The sequence below is a fragment of the Clarias gariepinus genome, unplaced genomic scaffold (genome assembly GCF_024256425.1).
Source record: "Clarias gariepinus isolate MV-2021 ecotype Netherlands unplaced genomic scaffold, CGAR_prim_01v2 scaffold_30, whole genome shotgun sequence".
NCBI classification, from domain to species: Eukaryota; Metazoa; Chordata; class Actinopteri; order Siluriformes; family Clariidae; genus Clarias; species Clarias gariepinus.
In genome coordinates, this window is record NW_026520997.1 from 260,001 (window position 1) to 282,230 (window position 22,230).

General features: G+C 42.4%; 2 protein-coding genes across 3 annotated transcripts in view; both read left to right on the forward strand.

Annotated features, from left to right (window-relative positions):
- The window catches only part of ethe1 (ETHE1 persulfide dioxygenase), a 9,238-nt gene extending 2,477 nt beyond the window's left edge, over positions 1-6,761 (forward strand). Inside the window, exons 5-7 of the mRNA XM_053490618.1 lie at positions 5,445-5,534; positions 5,719-5,835; positions 5,962-6,761. Coding sequence (XP_053346593.1) covers positions 5,445-5,534; positions 5,719-5,835; positions 5,962-6,008 — 254 coding nt within the window. The 3' untranslated portion in view covers positions 6,009-6,761. The remainder of the gene's footprint in view (positions 1-5,444; positions 5,535-5,718; positions 5,836-5,961) is intronic.
- Positions 6,762-18,604: 11,843 nt separating this feature from the next.
- LOC128516994 (pleckstrin homology-like domain family B member 3) overlaps positions 18,605-22,230 on the forward strand; it is a 41,280-nt gene continuing 37,654 nt past the window's right edge. For both annotated transcript variants that reach the window (XM_053490719.1, XM_053490720.1), the window contains exons 1-2: positions 18,605-18,852; positions 21,886-22,193. In XM_053490719.1, the coding sequence (XP_053346694.1) occupies positions 21,891-22,193 (303 nt within the window). In that variant the 5' untranslated portion in view covers positions 18,605-18,852; positions 21,886-21,890. The remainder of the gene's footprint in view (positions 18,853-21,885; positions 22,194-22,230) is intronic.

The window sequence follows — 22,230 nt, forward strand, 5'->3', positions numbered from 1 at the left end:
AGGAGAGAGAGAGAGAGAGAGAGAGAAGAGAGCAGAAAAGGAGAGAGCAAAGAGATGGAGAAATAACAGTTAGGTATGGTCACAGTCGAACAATGTAAAAGGTGAATGTATATTTAGAGACTCCGACAGGACTATGACAGCATAACTAAAAAGGGAGAGCCAGAAGGAAACACAAACATGAGGGCTTCCAGAGATGTAAGGCAACCAATCACCTCACCGTCAACAAACCTGAGTGATCAATGAGAGTGAGGAAGACAGCATCCAAACATACCAGTTCACCATAATACTCTACGTCCATGAGTCCCCCAGATCTGCTCCTTTACCTATGGCTAATCTATTTATAAAAATGCTTGGCTAAATAAATAGGTTTTTAGCCTGGACTTAAACACTGAGACTGTGTCTGAGTCCCGAACACTATTTGGAAGACTATTCCATAACTTTGGGGCTTTGTAAGAAAAAGCTCTGCCCCCTGCTGTAGTTTTAATAGTACGCGGTACTGACAAGCAGCCTGCATCCTTTGATCGAAGTAGGCGTGGCGGATCGTAAGACACTAGCAGTTCACTCAGGTACTGCGGCGCGAGACCATTTAATGCTTTATACGTCAAGAGTAGTATTTTAAAATCTATGCGAAATTTCACAGGGAGCCAATGCAATGTAGATAAGATAGGGGTGATGTGCTCATATCTTCTGGTTCGAGTGAGGACTCTCGCTGCTGCATTCTGGACTAGCTGAAGCTTGTTTAAGCACCTAGTTGAACAATCAGACAGTAAGGCGTTACAATAATCCAACCTAGAGGTGATAAAAGCATGAACTAGTTTTTCTGCATCGTTTAGTGACAATATATTTCTTATCTTGGCAATATTTCTGAGGTGAAAGAATGCTATCCTGGTAATATTATCTACATGTGCTTCAAATGAAAGGCTTGAATCTATAATCACACCGAGGTCTTTTACTGTTGCACTTGATGGAACAGAAAGGACATTTAAAATCACAGGGTGATCAGAAAGCTTACTTCTAGCTGCTTGTGGTCCTATGACTAGAACTTCTCTCTTATCAGGATTAAGCAGAAGGAAATTAATTAACATCCAATCTCTTATGTCCTGCACACATTGCTCAACTTTAGTAAGCTGTTTTTTCTCATCTGGTTTTGCTGAAACGTATACTTGTGTGTCATCAGCATAACAATGAAAACTAATACCATGTTTACGAATTATGTTGCCTAGAGGAAGCATGTAAAGGGAAAAAAGCAGTGGGCCTAAAACAGAACCCTGTGGAACACCAAACTCAACTTGAAAACATGAGGAATGGTCACCATCTAAATCTACAAACTGATAACGATCAGTCAAATAGGATCGGAGCCATAAGAGGGCCGTTCCCTTAATTCCTACTACATTTTCTAATCTGTAAAGGAGAATATTATGATCAATAGTGTCAAAAGCTGCACTGAGGTCGAGTAACACAAGTATAGTGACACAACCCTGATCAGAGGCCACTAGGAGGTCATTTACTACTTTAACGAGTGCTGTCTCTGTGCTGTGATGAGGCCTAAATCCTGACTGATACAATTCATGTATGCTATTCCTATGTAGATATGAACATAGCTGTTGTGATACTACCTTTTCCAGAATTTTAGAGATAAAGGGGAGGTTTGATATCGGCCTGTAATTGGAAAGCTGACAGGGGTCAAGGTCAGGTTTTTTGATTAGTGGTTTAATAACTGCTAATTTAAGGGATTTAGGAACATACCCACTGCTGAGTGAACAGTTAATTACTTTTAACAGGGGTTCTGTTATTGCTGGAACTATCTGCTTGAGAAAATATGTCGGTATCGGATCTAATTCACAGGTTGACGATTTTGAAGAGGAGATGAGTGAAATTAGTTCACTCGCTTCAAGGGGAGTAAAGTATTCTAGGTTCTGATGTGATGTGATTAGTTTATCATCTGTATCACTTAAATTGTCTGGTTTTAAAGCCTGAATTTTTTGCCTAATATTTATGATTTTGTTATTGAAAAAGTTCATGAAATCCTCACTACTGTATGTTGTTGTTGTGGAGATTTCTGCAGTGGTCTTGTTTTTAGTTAATTAAGCTATGGTATTAAATAAAAATCTTTTTTTTTATTATTTTTGTTATTTTCTATAAGAGTGGAGAGATACATTGACCTAGCAGCACTGAGAGCTCTTCTATAGTTCAGGATGCTCTCCTTCCATGCTATTTGGAAAACTAACAATTTAGTTTGACGCCATTTGCGTTCTAATTTCCGAGCGGTCTGTTTTAGAGTGCGTGTGTGATTGTTATACCAAGGAGCAAGTTTCTTATCTCTAATCATTTTTCTTTTAACTGGAGCTACATTATCTAAGCTATAACGAAGTGTTGACTCTAGATATTCAGTCGCTTGATAAAAAAATATATATATAACATCACTGAATAACATCACTCCACATCTGGATTCCCAGTGGGCGTGTCTGAGATTCAAAAAAGAAAATCCAGACGACTGGCACTCAAGAGATTTGGGACTTTAGATGTGACACGAGGATTTGTTTATTAAGGCTCTAACAGAAGCAGCAGCACTCAGTTTGTGTGTGTGTGAGTGTGTGTGTGTGTATACTAGTGGTGCACTCAGTGTCACATGGTACTACACACACCGGTTTTACATCAAAACTGCACTGTAATGATGATGAGGACGGGCATACTGACACGAACACACACACATACACACACACACACACAGAGGATACACCCTGCAGACACCTTGTGCAGGTACAGTGGAACCTCGGATTACGAGTAACGCGGTTTACGAGTGTTCCGGAAGACGAGCAAAGATTTTTTAAATAATTTTTTACTTAAAAAATGAGCGTTGTCGTGGTTTACGAGCTCCGAGTATCATGTTTCACTTGTGCGCTTCTTGTTTTGACGCCGAGCGTCACGTCATCACAACTGAGCCAACGGTTTTTCTCTCACTTGGGCTACGGAATCGTCTCCCCTGCTGGGTCTTAGTGCTCGTCTCTTACTGGTATAATCAACATCCATGCACGCATGTACTGTGTACTATAACACTGTGACTACGTGTGTGTGAAACATATTTTATTTTGTGTTCGGAAGCGTGTACTGTTTCTTATAACACGTGTGTGCGCGTGAGTAAGGCAAAAGAAATTCTCAATACAGAGGTTGAAAATTTATTTTCTTCCTCATCACGGTGTGTGTGTGTGTGTGTGTGTATGCGCGCACGCGCGAGCATAATTACACACTGTGCCGGCTGTGTGCGTGTGTGTGTGTAAAACCACCCATTCACAAAAACACGCGCGCACAGAAATGAATGGCGAGAGACACACACTCTGCTCTGCGAAGAAACTCTGCTGCTAATCTTTTCAGTGGTGAGGTGCTGGGTCATTGTTTGTTTGTTTTACTTTACAGCAGTGATTCTGTTAGTTTGCGCTCACACGAGTGTCTTTAGCGATGTTTATTGCTAATTTTCAGATAAAACAGTGTAGCACGAGAGAGACGTTGATTTATGACCGCTGTTTAAGGAAGTGTAGTCCAGAGCGGGAGATGCATTGTGGGTAATGCAGTGAACGCGAAGGCGAGATCTAATCTAGGATATTGAGCCTGAGTTTTGTTCTTCAGTAGTTTTTAGTTGGATTTAAGTGCAGGATCCACACGAAAGTTTGTAATATAACCTGACAATGCAGAAAATAAAAGAACGGACATTGACGAGTTTGTCCATCTCATCATTACACGAGCATGAATTAACGAGCTGTAACGCTTTAATAATTTAGAGGAGAACAACAGTCTTTCTGTTAATGTGTGTGAGTTTAAACGAGAGAAGAAAGTTTTAATGTGTAAGATGAGGAGGTGGAGACAGTAGGGGCTGAAAGCAAGAGTCTCCACTTACTCTAGCCTCACACACACACACACACACACACACACACGCGTGCGCACACACATACACAGCGCCTGCGTGCACAAAGGGAAACGCTTATCTGCCGGGATTTATTTTTAACTTTTTTGAAAGGTAACGTGCAGGTTAATTTGTTTTTATTTTTACTTAATATTTTGTATTAATTATTTTTATGTATTTATTTTTTTGGGCTGTAAAACGAATAATTTAAGTTTCTATTATTTCTTATGGGAAAATTACATTTGGTTTGGCTCGTAATCCGAGGTTCCACTGTATTGTTAAAAGAGAAAGTTAAATCTTGTGTGCAATACTCGACACAGCCACATGGTGGCAGAAGTGTAGAGAGTTCATAATGTGCCAAACACCCCCCCCATCTGTATATTCAGTTCAATTCAATTCAATTTTATTTAATGATTGTTATTGTCCCAAAGCAGCTTTACACAATCACAATAATTATTATAAGTGTGTATGAGACGTGAGTGTGTGTGAATCAGAATGATCAGATCGTCCCTGATGAACGAGCCGAGGGTGACGGTGCTGAGGGAAAAACTCCCTGAGATGGTAATAGGAAGAAACCTTGAGAGGAACCAGACTCAACAGGGAACCCATCCTCATCTGGGTGATAACAGATAGCAGGGATTGATCTGCACTCATACTGTGTGTTAGGAGGCTGGAGGTTCAGTAGAACAGGAGATGTGGAGAAGTTCACATGGAGTCCAGTTCGGCACAGGGACGAGTCAGACAGGTCCAGAGGACAGAGCGGGTCTGGATCACTGGGGGGCTCAGGAGAGACAGGTGTAGTGAGTGAGAGAGAGAGAGCGAGGGAGGGAGAGACATCCTGTGTACAGGGTTATGGGGGCGGAGCCTATCCCAGGAGCACTTCACCACTGCACCACTCCTCTCAAGGTTTCTTCCTATTACCCTATAAAATACAAATTATTAATGATTATTTTGTTAGGAATATATCACAAGTGTAAATCTTAAGAATTAAATTAATCATTTAAAAAGTTTTTTCTTTTTGTCATTTTTCTGTGTGTGTGTGTGTGTGTGTGTGTGTGTGTGTGTGTGATGTCCCGTTTCATCGTCTTCTCCTTTTATAAACATCCTTTTCTGTGTCTGGTTCTCACACAGGGGGCATTTCTGAAATAAATTTGAATCTCAACTGAATTTAGTGTAGGAGGGGCTCTGATAGTTAGCCACACCCGTTTGTTTAACCTTTACCCGAGACTGTGTTGTGGTGGAGTGGGCGGGGCCAGGCGCAGCAGCAGGGACACACGTCTCTCTTCATCGTACACGCGGCATTGCTCCATCTGGCTACACAGCTGTTTAAACCGCTAACGCTAGCTCGGATGGTCTGTTAGGATTTTCCCTTACACTCACACACCTGTAGGTGGCGTCATGACAGATGTCTGTGCTCCATGTTGTATATTAACAGTGTTGGCATTAAACTGGGTTCAGTGTTCAGAGTGATGATGAAGGATTCTATCAGAAACATCTGGATCAGAGATGGAACTCCAGTAACAGCTGTGTTTCCTCTCTGACTCAGGCTGTTCCAGGAGACTGTACGAGTCCATCCATCAGAGGATCTTCACCTTACCGCCTCACTGCCTCATTTATCCTGGCCATGACTACAAAGGTGTGTGTGTGTGTGTGTGTGTGTCTGTGTGTGTGTGTGTGTGTGTGTGTGTCTTTCATTTAACTTACTGATAAATTCATTTTCCTGATCAGTTTGTTGTAAAGTTGGTATAAAGTGGGAGATTGAAGTTTTTTTTTTTTGTGTGTGTGTGTGTGTGTGTGTGTGTGTGTGTGTGTGTGAGCAGGACAGACCGTGTCCACAGTGGAGGAGGAGCGGACGTTTAACCCGAGATTAACCCGCTCACTGGAGGAGTTTGTGAAAATCATGGAGAATCTGAATCTCCCGAAACCGGCCAAGATCGGTACTGTGTGTGTTTGTGTGTGTGTGTGTGTGTGTTTGTGTGGAGGGGGGGGCATGTTGTAGTTTGTTGTTGTGTGTGTTTGTGTTGATTACAGATGTGTGTATGTGTGTGTGTGTTTTGTTACAGATGTGGCCGTTCCTGCTAACCTGGTGTGCGGTCTTCATGATGTTTGAGGAGGAAACAACTTTAAATTACTGTAACATCTGGACAACAGTAGACGTCCTTTATTACACACACACACACACACACACACTGATTATATACGGGTGTGTTTAGGACTCATATAATAATAAAATATAAATGTGTTTATTGTCATTAATCCTGAATAAAGAGCCTCTGAAACCTGCATTGTGTGAAACACACACACACACACACACACACACACACACACACACACAAAGTGTTTGCAAGTAAAATTAGATCATTTTACACACACACACACACACACACACACGCACACACACACACACACACACACTTTAACAGTGTGCACTTTGTTCTCACTCTTGTTTTTTTTCTCATGTGCTCTACAGCGCAGGTGTGTGTGTGTGTGTGTGTGTGTGTGTGCGCACGCGCACTGCTTTTATTCACCTGTTGTGTCATAAATCTGGAAATTCTAGTATTCAGGTTTCAACACACCTGTTTAAAACCCTACCCCTTCACACACACACACACACACACACACACACACACACAGTCTTTTTAGGTTAAACCACATAACAGAAGTCTGTTTGAAGTTAAAAGTGTTTGAACTTTATGAGTGTTTTATGTGTTTAGATGTTGGAGATTTAAATTAACTCAAATGTTATTGTGTGTGTGTGTGTGTGTGTGTGTGTGTGTGTGTGTGTGTTATCTCTCTCTCACTTTCTCTCACATACACACACACACACACAAACACACATATAAACTGAATTTTCTGATGTGTATCACGTGAGACTTGACTTCATGATGAACATCAGGTACAGTGCTGTGAAAAAGTATTTGCCCCTTCCTGGTTCTTTTGCATATTCGTCACTTACATGATTGAGATCACAAACAGATGTTACACAATAAATAACCAGAATTAATACAAAATGACGTTTTTAAATGATGATTTTTGTTTATTAAGGAAGAAAAAAGCCCAAGTCCAAACCTGCCTGGTCCTGTGTGAAAAAGTAATTGCCTCCTAAACCTAATAACTGGTGGTGGAATGAGTCTTTCACATCAGTGGAGAAATTTTGCCCCACTCTTCTTTGCAGAGTTGCTCTAATTTAGCTACATCGGAGGGTTTAAGCTGTTTAAGGGCGCTCCACAGCATCTCAATCGGATTTCTCAAAGTCCGGACTTTGACTAGACCGCTCTAAAACCTTCATTTTGTTTTTTATGCTATTCAGAGGTGGACCTACTGCTGTGTTTTGGATCATTGTCCTGCTGCAGAACCCCAGTTTGCTTGAGCTAGAGGTCATGACCCGATGTGGCCGGACGTTCTCCTTCAGGATTTCCTGGTAGAGCGCAGAATGGTCAAGTCCAGGTCCTGAAGCTGCAAAGCCCCAGAACCTCCTCACACCACCACCACCATGTGTGACTGAGAAGGCGCCGGTGAGGTGCAATCTTCTCTGCTTTACCGAGACATGGCTGAACCCACGTCATTCAGCCGGCCAAGTCTTTCTCAGTTCACCGCATGGACAGGACACCGGACTTGGGGGAGTCAAGGAGGCGGCGTGTGTTTAATGGTGAACAGCAGCTGCTGCAACACCGCGGGCGTTGTTCCTCTTACACGCTACTGCACACCAAACCTGGAACTACTGACCATCATGTGTCGTTCTTTTTATCTTCCTCGGGAGTTTACATCAGTCATAATCAGCACCGTTTATATTCCACCGCAAGCGGACACTGCCTTATGCAAGCTGCATGATGCACTCACACAGCAGCAAACACAACACTGGGACGCAAACATTCATCAACACATCACCTGCCCCACCAGGGGCGAAAGGACACTGGACCATTGTCAAGGACGGCTACAAGGCACAATCTCGCTCCCCGTTTGGGAAATCTAACCACGCCGCCAGCTTCTTCATTCCAAAATATAAACAAAGGCTTAAACAGGAAGCTCCTGTTCAGAGGGAGGTCGCAGGCTGGACGGACCAATCTGTTGCCGCATTACAGGACACACTCGATGACGCAGACTGAGACATGTTTCAGCGTAGCTCCGATGACATCAGCGTGTTTATGGAAGCGGTTGAGGGATTCATTGTGAAACTAGCGGATGATACCATGGAGAAAACGACTATCAGAAGCCGTGGGTGGATAAAACCATCCGCGACACTCTGAGATCTCGCACCGCTGTCTATAACACAGGACTTGCGTCAAGTGACATGCACTCGTACAAGGTTGCATCATATAATGTGCAAAAAGCGGTGAAGGAAGCAAAGCAGCGCTACAGGAGGAAACTAGAGTCACAGCTCCAACAGAGTGACTCTAGGAGCCTGTGGCAGGGACTAAGAACAATAACAGTCTATAAAGCACCAACATTCGTTATGACGAACGCAGACGTGTCTCTGGCAGGCGAGCTGAACACTTTTTAAGCTCGCTTCGGGGCTGCAGCTAAAGACGCTAGTGATACTAATGCTAGCGCGCTAACGACTGCAGACGGGAAGACAATGCCAGCACTGGAAATGCGAGAAGAGCCTTCAGGAGAGTGAACACCAGGAAAGCAGCAGGACCAGACGGCATCTCGGGTTCGAGTCCTCAGAGCCTGCACAGACGAGCTAGCACCTGTGTACACAGAGATATTTAACCTCTCTTTATCTCAGTCGGTGATCCCCACATGCTTCAAAGAGTCTATTATTGGTTATGGTCCAAAGAAACCCTATCCTGCTTCCCTCAATGACTATCGTCCTGTAGCCCTCACCTCAGTAGTGATGAAGTGCTTTGAGCGGCTGGTCAGAGACTTCATCATTTCTTCACTACTGGACACACTCGACCCACTACAGTTCGCTTACCATCCAAATCATTCAACTGACGATGCAATCTCACATCTCCTCCACACATCTCTCACTTACCAGGGGCCTCATGTACAAAGACTTACTAAAACACGCTCACGTTAAATTCATACTAAAACATTGCGTACGGACAAAGCTGTAAATGTGCATACACAGTAAAAAAATCTGATGTATGAAACACTGCGTACGCGGAATACCACGCATATTCTCTTTGTACATCCGAATTAACGTGAAATTGAGCGCCGTGCACGAGCGCAAAACCCCTCCCTGCCTCCTCCCCCATATAAATATGGTAATGACTCCACTTTGGCAAAACCAAACGAAAAAGCAATGGCAAAAACAAGTAAGAAGAGAAACTTCACAGAATGTGAATTGGAGGTGCTCCTATCGGAGGTAGACCGGAGAAAAACTGTTATTTGCAAGTTTGTCCTCCGGAATTAATAAAATTTTTTTTTTAAAAACTTGAGCTGGAATAATATCTTTAAATACATCACTTACCAAGAAGCCACCCATCGCGCACCCTGCCACCCTGGAGCCTCATCCCAACCATGCTGTTTGTGAGAATGATATGATAATAATAATATGATATTCTTTCATATCTAATACGTTTATACTGTATAGGTTTATAAATTCAGATTAATGTAATTAATGTTTTCTAATCGCTTTGGCAACAATGTAATACTTCTGCTAGACATGCGGATGATCCCGCCCCATACAGCTGGCATTGCACGGCTTGAAGACGACTGGCTTAACCCCGAGCGGTCTGCCAGTTCCCTTTGGAAAGAACCAGTTGCCAGGAAACCAAGCGTTGTCAGCACCTATAAGGGAACGGGTAATGCGTGGCTCCTCGCTGTCTCTCTTTCCAAATTTGGACCCAACTCAGCACAGAGCTCCAAGAGGATAGCTCTTGGAAATCTGAAACGGATAATAAGACAGTCATCATTGTGGGACAGCTTCAAATACCTCGGTGTTCACATCACGCAGGACCTGTCATGGTTCTGTCACATCAACACTGTGGTACCACCTCAGGTGCTTGACAGATTTCAGACTGCCCTCCAAGGTGCTCAGGAACTTACCTGTACCATAGAGAGCATCCTGGCGGGAAACATCACGACCTGGTTCGGGAACAGCACCATGCAGGACAGACGAGCTCTACAGAGGGTGGTGCGATCAGCAGAGCGCATCATCTGCACCGAGCTCCCTGACCTGCACTCAATCTACAGCAAGCGGTGCTGGACCAAGGCCAGGAAGATCGTGAAGGACCTCAGCCATCCCAACAATGGACTGTTCTCTCTGTTGCTGTCAGGAAAGCGACTCCACTCCTGGAAGGCCAACACAGAGAGACTGAGGAGGAGCTTCTTCCCGCAGGCAATACGGTCTCTCAACCAGATCACTACTCAGGACTAAACAATCTCACATTGCACAATTCACAGTTATGGACATTATACAGGACTAGTCATCTCTGCATTATTTTACACTAAACAGTAATGGACACTCATGCACATTTGCACTTTTGCACATTGCAGATTATGGACATTTGTGGATCATGGACATCCACACACACATGCACATTTGCACACTTCCTGGAAATTTCCACTTATTTTTATTTAAATTCATTTTTATATTTTCTTCTCATTGTATAAATAAGTTTTTTTTATATTTCTTAGATATTTTTTAAAGTTTTTTTATATTTTTTCCTATTTATTTTTTGTTAACTGTTTTTACGTTTTAAGGTCACAGGCAGTCATTTAAACATTTTATTGCATATCGTACACTATGACTGTGTACGTGATGAATAAAATTTTAATTTTAATTTGATAGTATGATCTGGCACTTCTTTTTATGAAATGTTGTGTTAGCTTTACACCTGGGGATACCACTGAAATGCCCCCCTGCCATGGATTGCCCCCCCCCCCACATAATCGCTATCAAATATTATATTAGAGCATAAATTCATAGTTAATGCTTTACAAATGACAAATTACATGAGACAATAAAATAAAATAAGCAATATGAAAATAAATATGTTGTATATGAAAAATAAATATATATTTTTTTTCAAATACAACATGTATACTTTTATATTGTTTGTTATAATAAAATGGCAATCCATGGCAGGGGGGTATATATATATATATATATATATATATATATATATATATATGCACAGTGGCGGTTCTACACTGAATGACTCCCTCCCAGCGCCCTCAATAAACTACTCATGACTCTACTCATGTAAATAAATATACTCTGTACAAACAAATATTATTTACGAAAAATATTTTAAATTATTGAGAACAAATATACAAATAAAATATAGAATAAATATAGAATAATATCATACTAAAGAAAATTATTTTATTTCCCTGCAGAACAGAAAACACAAACTGAAACTAAAATCTGCCATTTCTGGCCTTTTTAGATGCAAAGTCATCAATAATGGCATCATATGAGCTATGCCCCCCTATTGAATGATTAATGCTTATGACAGCAAGGCCAGTGAGCCGTTCCTGAGACATGGTTGACCTCAGGTATGTCTTGATTAACTTTAGTTTGAAAAAGCTCCTCTCTGCTTGAGCTACAGTCACTGGCAGGGTAAGTGCAACCGTGAGAGCAGTCCAAAAGTTGGGGTAGATCTCAGATAGATCCTTATCATGTATAAAAGTGATAAGCTCAAGGAGGCTCATGTTTTTTGATGGCAGGTGAGGGAAGTTTTTGATTACCTGCAAAAGCTCTCTACTGCCCAAATCAGAATGCCCTTTAAAGAGCAGTGTGGTACCGAGTGCATTGCACCGCTGTGCCAGCAACTCATCTGCAAGACCTGGGAAATTAGTCTAAACCCCAACTTAGTTTTCCACATCGTTTTTATTACCTATTTTTATTAGCCGTTTCACACAATTTAATAAATGAAAAAAGTGCAAATTATTGGTCTGTGATTATAGTATTTTGAATGAAATGTGCGTTATTTGTAAGAAAGTCGGGTGTCACTGACATAATTCATCCCCGGTCCCTCCTTGTCCGCTTCATGTGGGAGAGGTGGAGTGTACTCTGCTAGGACAGCAAATGTGAGAAGCGCATCGAAGAACGAAACAATCCAAGAGCAGGAGAAATCCACAACAATGTTTGCTCTCAATTAGTGACAAGTGTAACAAATGTGTGTGTGTGTGTGTGTGTGTGTGTGTGTGAGTGGAACATTAATGGAATATGGAACCTCAATTTGGCAACCCTGTTCTCATTTCCATATTGAAGAAATAATAAAAAAAAGTTTTTCATAAGTCCTGCAAAAGTTGTTGCATCAACTCCAACTACATAACAATATTTAACTAAGATGGAATAACAAACTGGAGAAACAAACTGGAATAACAAACTGGAGACACAAACTGGAATAACAAACTGGAGAAACAAACTGGAGACACAAACTGGAGACACAAACTGGAGAAACAAACTGGAGAAACAAACTGGAATAACAAACTGGAGAAACAAACTGGAGACACAAACTGGAGACACAAACTGGAGAAACAAACTGGAGACACAAACTGGAATAACAAACTGGAGACACAAACTGGAGACACAAACTGGAGAAACAAACTGGAGAAACAAACTGGAATAACAAACTGGAGAAACAAACTGGAATAACAAACTGGAGACACAAACTGGAGACACAAACTGGAGAAACAAACTGGAGACACAAACTGGAGAAACAAACTGGAATAACAAACTGGAGAAACAAACTGGAATAACAAACTGGAGACACAAACTGGAGACACAAACTGGAGAAACAAACTGGAGACACAAACTGGAGACACAAACTGGAATAACAAACTGGAGACACAAACTGGAGAAACAAACTGGAATAACAAACTGGAGACACAAACTGGAATAACAAACTGGAGACACAAACTGGAGACACAAACTGGAGAAACAAACTGGAGAAACAAACTGGAATAACAAACTGGAGACACAAACTGGAGACACAAACTGGAGAAACAAACTGGAATAACAAACTGGAATAACAAACTGGAGAAACAAACTGGAATAACAAACTGGAGACACAAACTGGAGAAACAAACTGGAGAAACAAACTGGAGACACAAACTGGAGAAACAAACTGGAATAACAAACTGGAGACACAAACTGGAATAACAAACTGGAGACACAAACTGGAATAACAAACTGGAGACACAAACTGGAGACACAAACTGGAGAAACAAACTGGAGAAACAAACTGGAATAACAAACTGGAATAACAAACTGGAGAAACAAACTGGAATAACAAACTGGAGACACAAACTGGAGACACAAACTGGAGAAACAAACTGGAGACACAAACTGGAGACACAAACTGGAATAACAAACTGGAGAAACAAACTGGAGACACAAACTGGAGACACAAACTGGAGACACAAACTGGAGAAACAAACTGGAATAACAAACTGGAGACACAAACTGGAATAACAAACTGGAGACACAAACTGGAGAAACAAACTGGAGAAACAAACTGGAATAACAAACTGGAGAAACAAACTGGAGACACAAACTGGAGACACAAACTGGAGACACAAACTGGAATAACAAACTGGAGACACAAACTGGAGACACAAACTGGAGAAACAAACTGGAGAAACAAACTGGAATAACAAACTGGAGACACAAACTGGAGACACAAACTGGAGAAACAAACTGGAATAACAAACTGGAATAACAAACTGGAGAAACAAACTGGAATAACAAACTGGAGACACAAACTGGAGAAACAAACTGGAGAAACAAACTGGAGACACAAACTGGAGAAACAAACTGGAATAACAAACTGGAGACACAAACTGGAATAACAAACTGGAGACACAAACTGGAATAACAAACTGGAGACACAAACTGGAGACACAAACTGGAGAAACAAACTGGAGAAACAAACTGGAATAACAAACTGGAATAACAAACTGGAGAAACAAACTGGAATAACAAACTGGAGACACAAACTGGAGACACAAACTGGAGAAACAAACTGGAGACACAAACTGGAGACACAAACTGGAATAACAAACTGGAGAAACAAACTGGAGACACAAACTGGAGACACAAACTGGAGACACAAACTGGAGAAACAAACTGGAATAACAAACTGGAGACACAAACTGGAATAACAAACTGGAGACACAAACTGGAGACACAAACTGGAGAAACAAACTGGAGAAACAAACTGGAATAACAAACTGGAGACACAAACTGGAGACACAAACTGGAGAAACAAACTGGAATAACAAACTGGAGACACAAACTGGAGAAACAAACTGGAATAACAAACTGGAGACACAAACTGGAGACACAAACTGGAGAAACAAACTGGAGACACAAACTGGAATAACAAACTGGAGACACAAACTGGAGACACAAACTGGAGAAACAAACTGGAGAAACAAACTGGAATAACAAACTGGAGAAACAAACTGGAATAACAAACTGGAGACACAAACTGGAGACACAAACTGGAGAAACAAACTGGAGACACAAACTGGAGAAACAAACTGGAGACACAAACTGGAGACACAAACTGGAGAAACAAACTGGAGACACAAACTGGAGAAACAAACTGGAATAACAAACTGGAGAAACAAACTGGAATAACAAACTGGAGACACAAACTGGAGACACAAACTGGAGAAACAAACTGGAGACACAAACTGGAGACACAAACTGGAATAACAAACTGGAGACACAAACTGGAGAAACAAACTGGAATAACAAACTGGAGACACAAACTGGAATAACAAACTGGAGACACAAACTGGAGACACAAACTGGAGACACAAACTGGAGACACAAACTGGAGAAACAAACTGGAATAACAAACTGGAGACACAAACTGGAGAAACAAACTGGAATAACAAACTGGAGACACAAACTGGAGAAACAAACTGGAGAAACAAACTGGAGACACAAACTGGAGAAACAAACTGGAATAACAAACTGGAGACACAAACTGGAATAACAAACTGGAGACACAAACTGGAATAACAAACTGGAGACACAAACTGGAGACACAAACTGGAGAAACAAACTGGAGAAACAAACTGGAATAACAAACTGGAATAACAAACTGGAGAAACAAACTGGAATAACAAACTGGAGACACAAACTGGAGACACAAACTGGAGAAACAAACTGGAGACACAAACTGGAGACACAAACTGGAATAACAAACTGGAGAAACAAACTGGAGACACAAACTGGAGACACAAACTGGAGACACAAACTGGAGAAACAAACTGGAATAACAAACTGGAGACACAAACTGGAATAACAAACTGGAGACACAAACTGGAGAAACAAACTGAAATAACAAACTGGAATAACAAACTGGAGACACAAACTGGAGACACAAACTGGAGAAACAAACTGGAGAAACAAACTGGAATAACAAACTGGAGAAACAAACTGGAGACACAAACTGGAGACACAAACTGGAGAAACAAACTGGAGACACAAACTGGAATAACAAACTGGAGACACAAACTGGAGACACAAACTGGAGAAACAAACTGGAGAAACAAACTGGAATAACAAACTGGAGAAACAAACTGGAATAACAAACTGGAGACACAAACTGGAGACACAAACTGGAGAAACAAACTGGAGACACAAACTGGAGAAACAAACTGGAATAACAAACTGGAGAAACAAACTGGAATAACAAACTGGAGACACAAACTGGAGACACAAACTGGAGAAACAAACTGGAGACACAAACTGGAGACACAAACTGGAATAACAAACTGGAGACACAAACTGGAGAAACAAACTGGAATAACAAACTGGAGACACAAACTGGAATAACAAACTGGAGACACAAACTGGAGACACAAACTGGAGAAACAAACTGGAGAAACAAACTGGAATAACAAACTGGAGACACAAACTGGAGACACAAACTGGAGAAACAAACTGGAATAACAAACTGGAATAACAAACTGGAGAAACAAACTGGAATAACAAACTGGAGACACAAACTGGAGAAACAAACTGGAGAAACAAACTGGAGACACAAACTGGAGAAACAAACTGGAATAACAAACTGGAGACACAAACTGGAATAACAAACTGGAGACACAAACTGGAATAACAAACTGGAGACACAAACTGGAGACACAAACTGGAGAAACAAACTGGAGAAACAAACTGGAATAACAAACTGGAATAACAAACTGGAGAAACAAACTGGAATAACAAACTGGAGACACAAACTGGAGACACAAACTGGAGAAACAAACTGGAGACACAAACTGGAGACACAAACTGGAATAACAAACTGGAGAAACAAACTGGAGACACAAACTGGAGACACAAACTGGAGACACAAACTGGAGAAACAAACTGGAATAACAAACTGGAGACACAAACTGGAATAACAAACTGGAGACACAAACTGGAGAAACAAACTGGAGAAACAAACTGGAATAACAAACTGGAGAAACAAACTGGAGACACAAACTGGAGACACAAACTGGAGACACAAACTGGAATAACAAACTGGAGACACAAACTGGAGACACAAACTGGAGAAACAAACTGGAGAAACAAACTGGAATAACAAACTGGAGACACAAACTGGAGACACAAACTGGAGAAACAAACTGGAATAACAAACTGGAATAACAAACTGGAGAAACAAACTGGAATAACAAACTGGAGACACAAACTGGAGAAACAAACTGGAGAAACAAACTGGAGACACAAACTGGAGAAACAAACTGGAATAACAAACTGGAGACACAAACTGGAATAACAAACTGGAGACACAAACTGGAATAACAAACTGGAGACACAAACTGGAGACACAAACTGGAGAAACAAACTGGAATAACAAACTGGAATAACAAACTGGAGACACAAACTGGAGACACAAACTGGAGTAACAAACTGGAATAACAAACTGGAGACACAAACTGGAGACACAAACTGGAATAACAAACTGGAGAAACAAACTGGAGACACAAACTGGAGACACAAACTGGAGACACAAACTGGAGAAACAAACTGGAATAACAAACTGGAGACACAAACTGGAATAACAAACTGGAGACACAAACTGGAGACACAAACTGGAGAAACAAACTGGAGAAACAAACTGGAATAACAAACTGGAGACACAAACTGGAGACACAAACTGGAGAAACAAACTGGAATAACAAACTGGAGACACAAACTGGAGAAACAAACTGGAATAACAAACTGGAGACACAAACTGGAGACACAAACTGGAGAAACAAACTGGAGACACAAACTGGAATAACAAACTGGAGACACAAACTGGAGACACAAACTGGAGAAACAAACTGGAGAAACAAACTGGAATAACAAACTGGAGAAACAAACTGGAATAACAAACTGGAGACACAAACTGGAGACACAAACTGGAGAAACAAACTGGAGACACAAACTGGAGAAACAAACTGGAGACACAAACTGGAGACACAAACTGGAGAAACAAACTGGAGACACAAACTGGAGAAACAAACTGGAATAACAAACTGGAGAAACAAACTGGAATAACAAACTGGAGACACAAACTGGAGACACAAACTGGAGAAACAAACTGGAGACACAAACTGGAGACACAAACTGGAATAACAAACTGGAGACACAAACTGGAGAAACAAACTGGAATAACAAACTGGAGACACAAACTGGAATAACAAACTGGAGACACAAACTGGAGACACAAACTGGAGACACAAACTGGAGACACAAACTGGAGAAACAAACTGGAATAACAAACTGGAGACACAAACTGGAGAAACAAACTGGAATAACAAACTGGAGACACAAACTGGAGAAACAAACTGGAGAAACAAACTGGAGACACAAACTGGAGAAACAAACTGGAATAACAAACTGGAGACACAAACTGGAATAACAAACTGGAGACACAAACTGGAATAACAAACTGGAGACACAAACTGGAGACACAAACTGGAGAAACAAACTGGAGAAACAAACTGGAATAACAAACTGGAATAACAAACTGGAGAAACAAACTGGAATAACAAACTGGAGACACAAACTGGAGACACAAACTGGAGAAACAAACTGGAGACACAAACTGGAGACACAAACTGGAATAACAAACTGGAGAAACAAACTGGAGACACAAACTGGAGACACAAACTGGAGACACAAACTGGAGAAACAAACTGGAATAACAAACTGGAGACACAAACTGGAATAACAAACTGGAGACACAAACTGGAGAAACAAACTGGAATAACAAACTGGAATAACAAACTGGAGACACAAACTGGAGACACAAACTGGAGAAACAAACTGGAGAAACAAACTGGAGACACAAACTGGAATAACAAACTGGAGACACAAACTGGAATAACAAACTGGAGACACAAACTGGAGAAACAAACTGGAATAACAAACTGGAGACACAAACTGGAGACACAAACTGGAGACACAAACTCCATCCTCAGGACCGCTGGGCCACTGAGAGTGTTCCTCTTCACGCACTGGTCCGGCAAGTGATGGGATTTGATTTGAATAACACACTGAATGATAATGTTGAATCAGATGTATTTATTATTCACACAATAACTCTCTTTCACACACACACACACACACACACCTGATTTAACCGAGTTATTATAGAATATTGTCCTGAACTGGGACTGAACACTCAGGGGTTTACTGTCGATCTGGCAACCCGGGCCAGTCTCCGCCTCACCTGAGTGTGTGTGTGTGTGTGTGTGAGTGTGTGTGTGTGTGTGAGTGTGAGGTTAAACACGGTCAGTGCTGACACTCCGGTGCGCTCGCGCTCTCAGTGACAGTAGATCTTCGCGCGCGCAGTGTCTGTGTGTTAGTGTTAGTGTGTGTGTGTGTGTGTGTTAGTGTGTGTGTGAGTGTGTGTGAGTTCGGACCCGGAGCCGCGGGACACCGACACGGGATTATTGAAACATTTCTGATGAATCCGGACCGACAGTGAGAACCTTCTGCTGCAGCGCGAGCGCACTGTGGAACCGGAAGTGTGGAACAGGTAGGAGGGGGGGAGGGGGGTCCAAACTTTACATTCAGTGTATCTGTCGGTGTGTGTGTGTGTGTTAGAGAGTGTTAATTAACTGTTTTTAAACTGCTGTTTCACAGCAGATACAACACACACACACACACACACACAGAGCAGAGCAGAGCAGAGGTGTGTGTGTGTGTGTGTGTGTGTGTGTGTTGACAGGTTTATGAGTAGTGTGTTATATCAGGACTCTGTGATTCAGGTGATGTTCAAATCACTGCAGTGTATTCTCTGTGTGTTTGTGTGTGTGTGTGTGTGTGTGTGGTCTGTAACACAGCTACACTGAATCGACTCATTTAATTACCAATATGTCTCCGGCTTAGAGACAGTGGCGCTGAAGAAAAGACAGGAGGCAGAGTTGGAGGTAGCAGAGCTGAAGATGTTGAGGTTCTCTTTGGGAGTGACGAGGATGGATAGGATCAAGAGTGAGTTCATCAGAGGGACAACCCATGTTAGATGTTCTGGAGATAAAGTCAGAGAGGCCAGATTGAGGTGGTTTGGACATGTTCAGAGGAGAGATTGTGAATATATCGGTAGAAGGATGCTGAGGTTGGAACTGCCAGGCAGGAGGTCTAGAGGAAGACCAAAGAGGAGATTTATGGATACAGTGAGAGAGGACATGAAGTTAGTTGGTGTGAGAGAATAGGATGCAGAGGATAGGGTTAGATGGAGGCAGATGATTCGCTGTGGCGACCCCTGAAAGGGAACAGCCCAAAGACAAAGAAGAAGATGTCTACGTAAGGTCCATAAGTATTGGGACAGTTGGGGGGTGTGTGTGTGTGTGTGAGATGAAGATGTGACTGAAGTGTAGATGTTCAGCCTTAAGTGAGAAGTAAGTGGACAGCTGAGTGACGAGTGGTGAGGTGTCTCCAGGGTCAGAGTTCTGTAACAGAGGTGAAGCTCAAAGTTAACCATGGAGGAGTTTAACACTGCGTTCATTAGGTACATGATGAGTATTGCAGCCTGTGTGTGTGTGTGTGTGTGTGTGTGTGTTTAATGAGGTTAATTATAACCTCAAACACGCTTCATTATTAACACTGATACAAACTGAAATGTTCTGCTGTGTGTGTGTGTGTTAAGGGCGGAGTCACAGCTGTCTGTCTTAAGTTTATCTGACTTATAAGATTCAATCTCCTGATAAACACACACAGTTATTTTCCTACTAAAGGCATATTTATTACATTAAGTTTTAATTTCAAAATATTTACAGTAATAATAATAATGTTGATCAGATGATATCAGTGTGTAACTGAGTGTGATTAACACACATCTCTCAGTAAGTATGTCAGACTGGACCTGTGTGTGTGTGTGTGTGTGTGTGTGTGATCGTTGGTGATATCAGGGCTCAGACTGAAGTGATACACACATTCCTGAGGGGTGAGACAGTTGGGGAGGTGACGGGTTCGACAGGTTTGGGGAGCTTCACACACTCGTTTCATTGTTACTCAGTGAAGACGTCGAGTCTCTCTCACCTGCTCAGCTACATGACTGACCGCGCCGCCGCACCGCTAACACGGACTGACCAATCAGAGAGGAGCTTCTGTTCCCACTGACGGTAACCGATCACACTGCAGGCCCCGCCCCCCCGTCCCAGCAACCAGAGACCAGTTCTCCCAATTCCCTCTTCCCCATCAAACTGCCAGAACGTCCATGTAACTAATTATAAACTTGAAAACAACACACACACACACACACACACACACACAGAGTTCATCCAGATGTTCAACGCAGTAATTTAGACTATTTTTAAAACGCGTTTCTAATGTGAGTGTCTCCCCCTGTATTTAGAGCTACTGACAGGGAAGCTACAGCCGTCCAACACACACACACACACACACACACACACACACACAGCCTCCTGCAACTCCACAAACCTGACCGTATCTTTCTCTCTCTCTCTCACACACACACACACACACACACACACACACACACACACACACACAGAACTGTGCGTGTGTATGTGAGGTACCCTGTGGTGTCACGTATATTGGGTTATTGCTAAAGGTCATTAAGATAGCCGTGTGTGTGTGTGTGTGTGTGTGTGTGTGTGAAACAACAGTACAGGATGTTCTCGTATCCATTCCACTCTCATTTCTTCTCACTTTTTAATTTAATTTAATTTAATTCTTATTTACATTATGACCTTTACCCTACTTTGACGCTTCTATTATTACTCTCTCTCTCGTGTGTGTGTGTGTGTGTGTGTGTGTGTGTGTGTGTGTGTGTGTGAGTGAGTGAGTGAGAGAAAGACTGTCCTGTAGGTGGGTGGGAATTTCTCTCCCATCCTGTCAGTCTCTCTCACACACACACACACACACACACACACACACACACACACACACACCTGTCACCTGGCTGCAGCCCTGTCGCTCTGTAACGTGTGTAACCCTGTCGTCTGATCAGACCCAGGACTCTGTGTACAGTATATGCATGTATATACAGTGTGTGTGTGTGTGTGTGTGTGTGTCTGGGTTTTATATTTATCCTCACACAGGCTGTAATCTCCTAATAAGGCCGAGCGCAGGAGTACATGTGAGGGGCGGGACAATGGGAGAGCTGGCTGGCACTCGGTTCCCACGCAGAGTGTATTCTTACTGTGTGCATGTGTGTGTGTGTGTGTGTGTGTGTGTGTGTGTGTGTGTGTGTGTGTGTGTGTAAGGTTTACTGAAGTGCAATGTTTTTCTTAAAGCTGTGTTCTGTCTTTCTGATCAAAGTTACACTAAATAAACATACACACACACACACACACACACACACACACACACACCTTGCCATGGCAGGTAATGAAGGTCCTCACACTCTACCCTTTGGTCTGGTTTCATTTCTGATCGCTGCGTCTCTTTCACTTTCTGTGTTCATGTTCAGAGTTTCAGTTTCTCTGCTTTTCAGATGGAAATCCCCCTTAACACACACACACACACACACACACACACACGCACACACACACTGTCAATCCACCCCCCACTCTGACCCACCCCCGTCTCTCCTGTCTTCCTGTAGAGACGATGGACACACAGAAAAGCCAATGGGAGGACAGCAGGACGCCACCCTGGCTCACCCGGCGAGTCGATGGCAGGAGCTCCGCCTCCTCGGGGGCGGAGTCAGACTCAGAGGGCAGCAGCACCGAGAGCGAGAGGGTGACTACCGACCTGCATCGGGTCACCTGCCCGAGAGCGAGGGGTGGGGCTGTTCTTCCTCCTCCTCATCCTCAGTCCCTGAGCAGACGCACAAGCGTGGACTCCAAGGCCCTGAGCGCGCAGCGGCGAATCACAGAGCTCGATCAGCAGAAGGAGGAGCTAAAGATCGAGGTGAGAGGAGGACACGGGGCGGGGCTTTTACTCACTC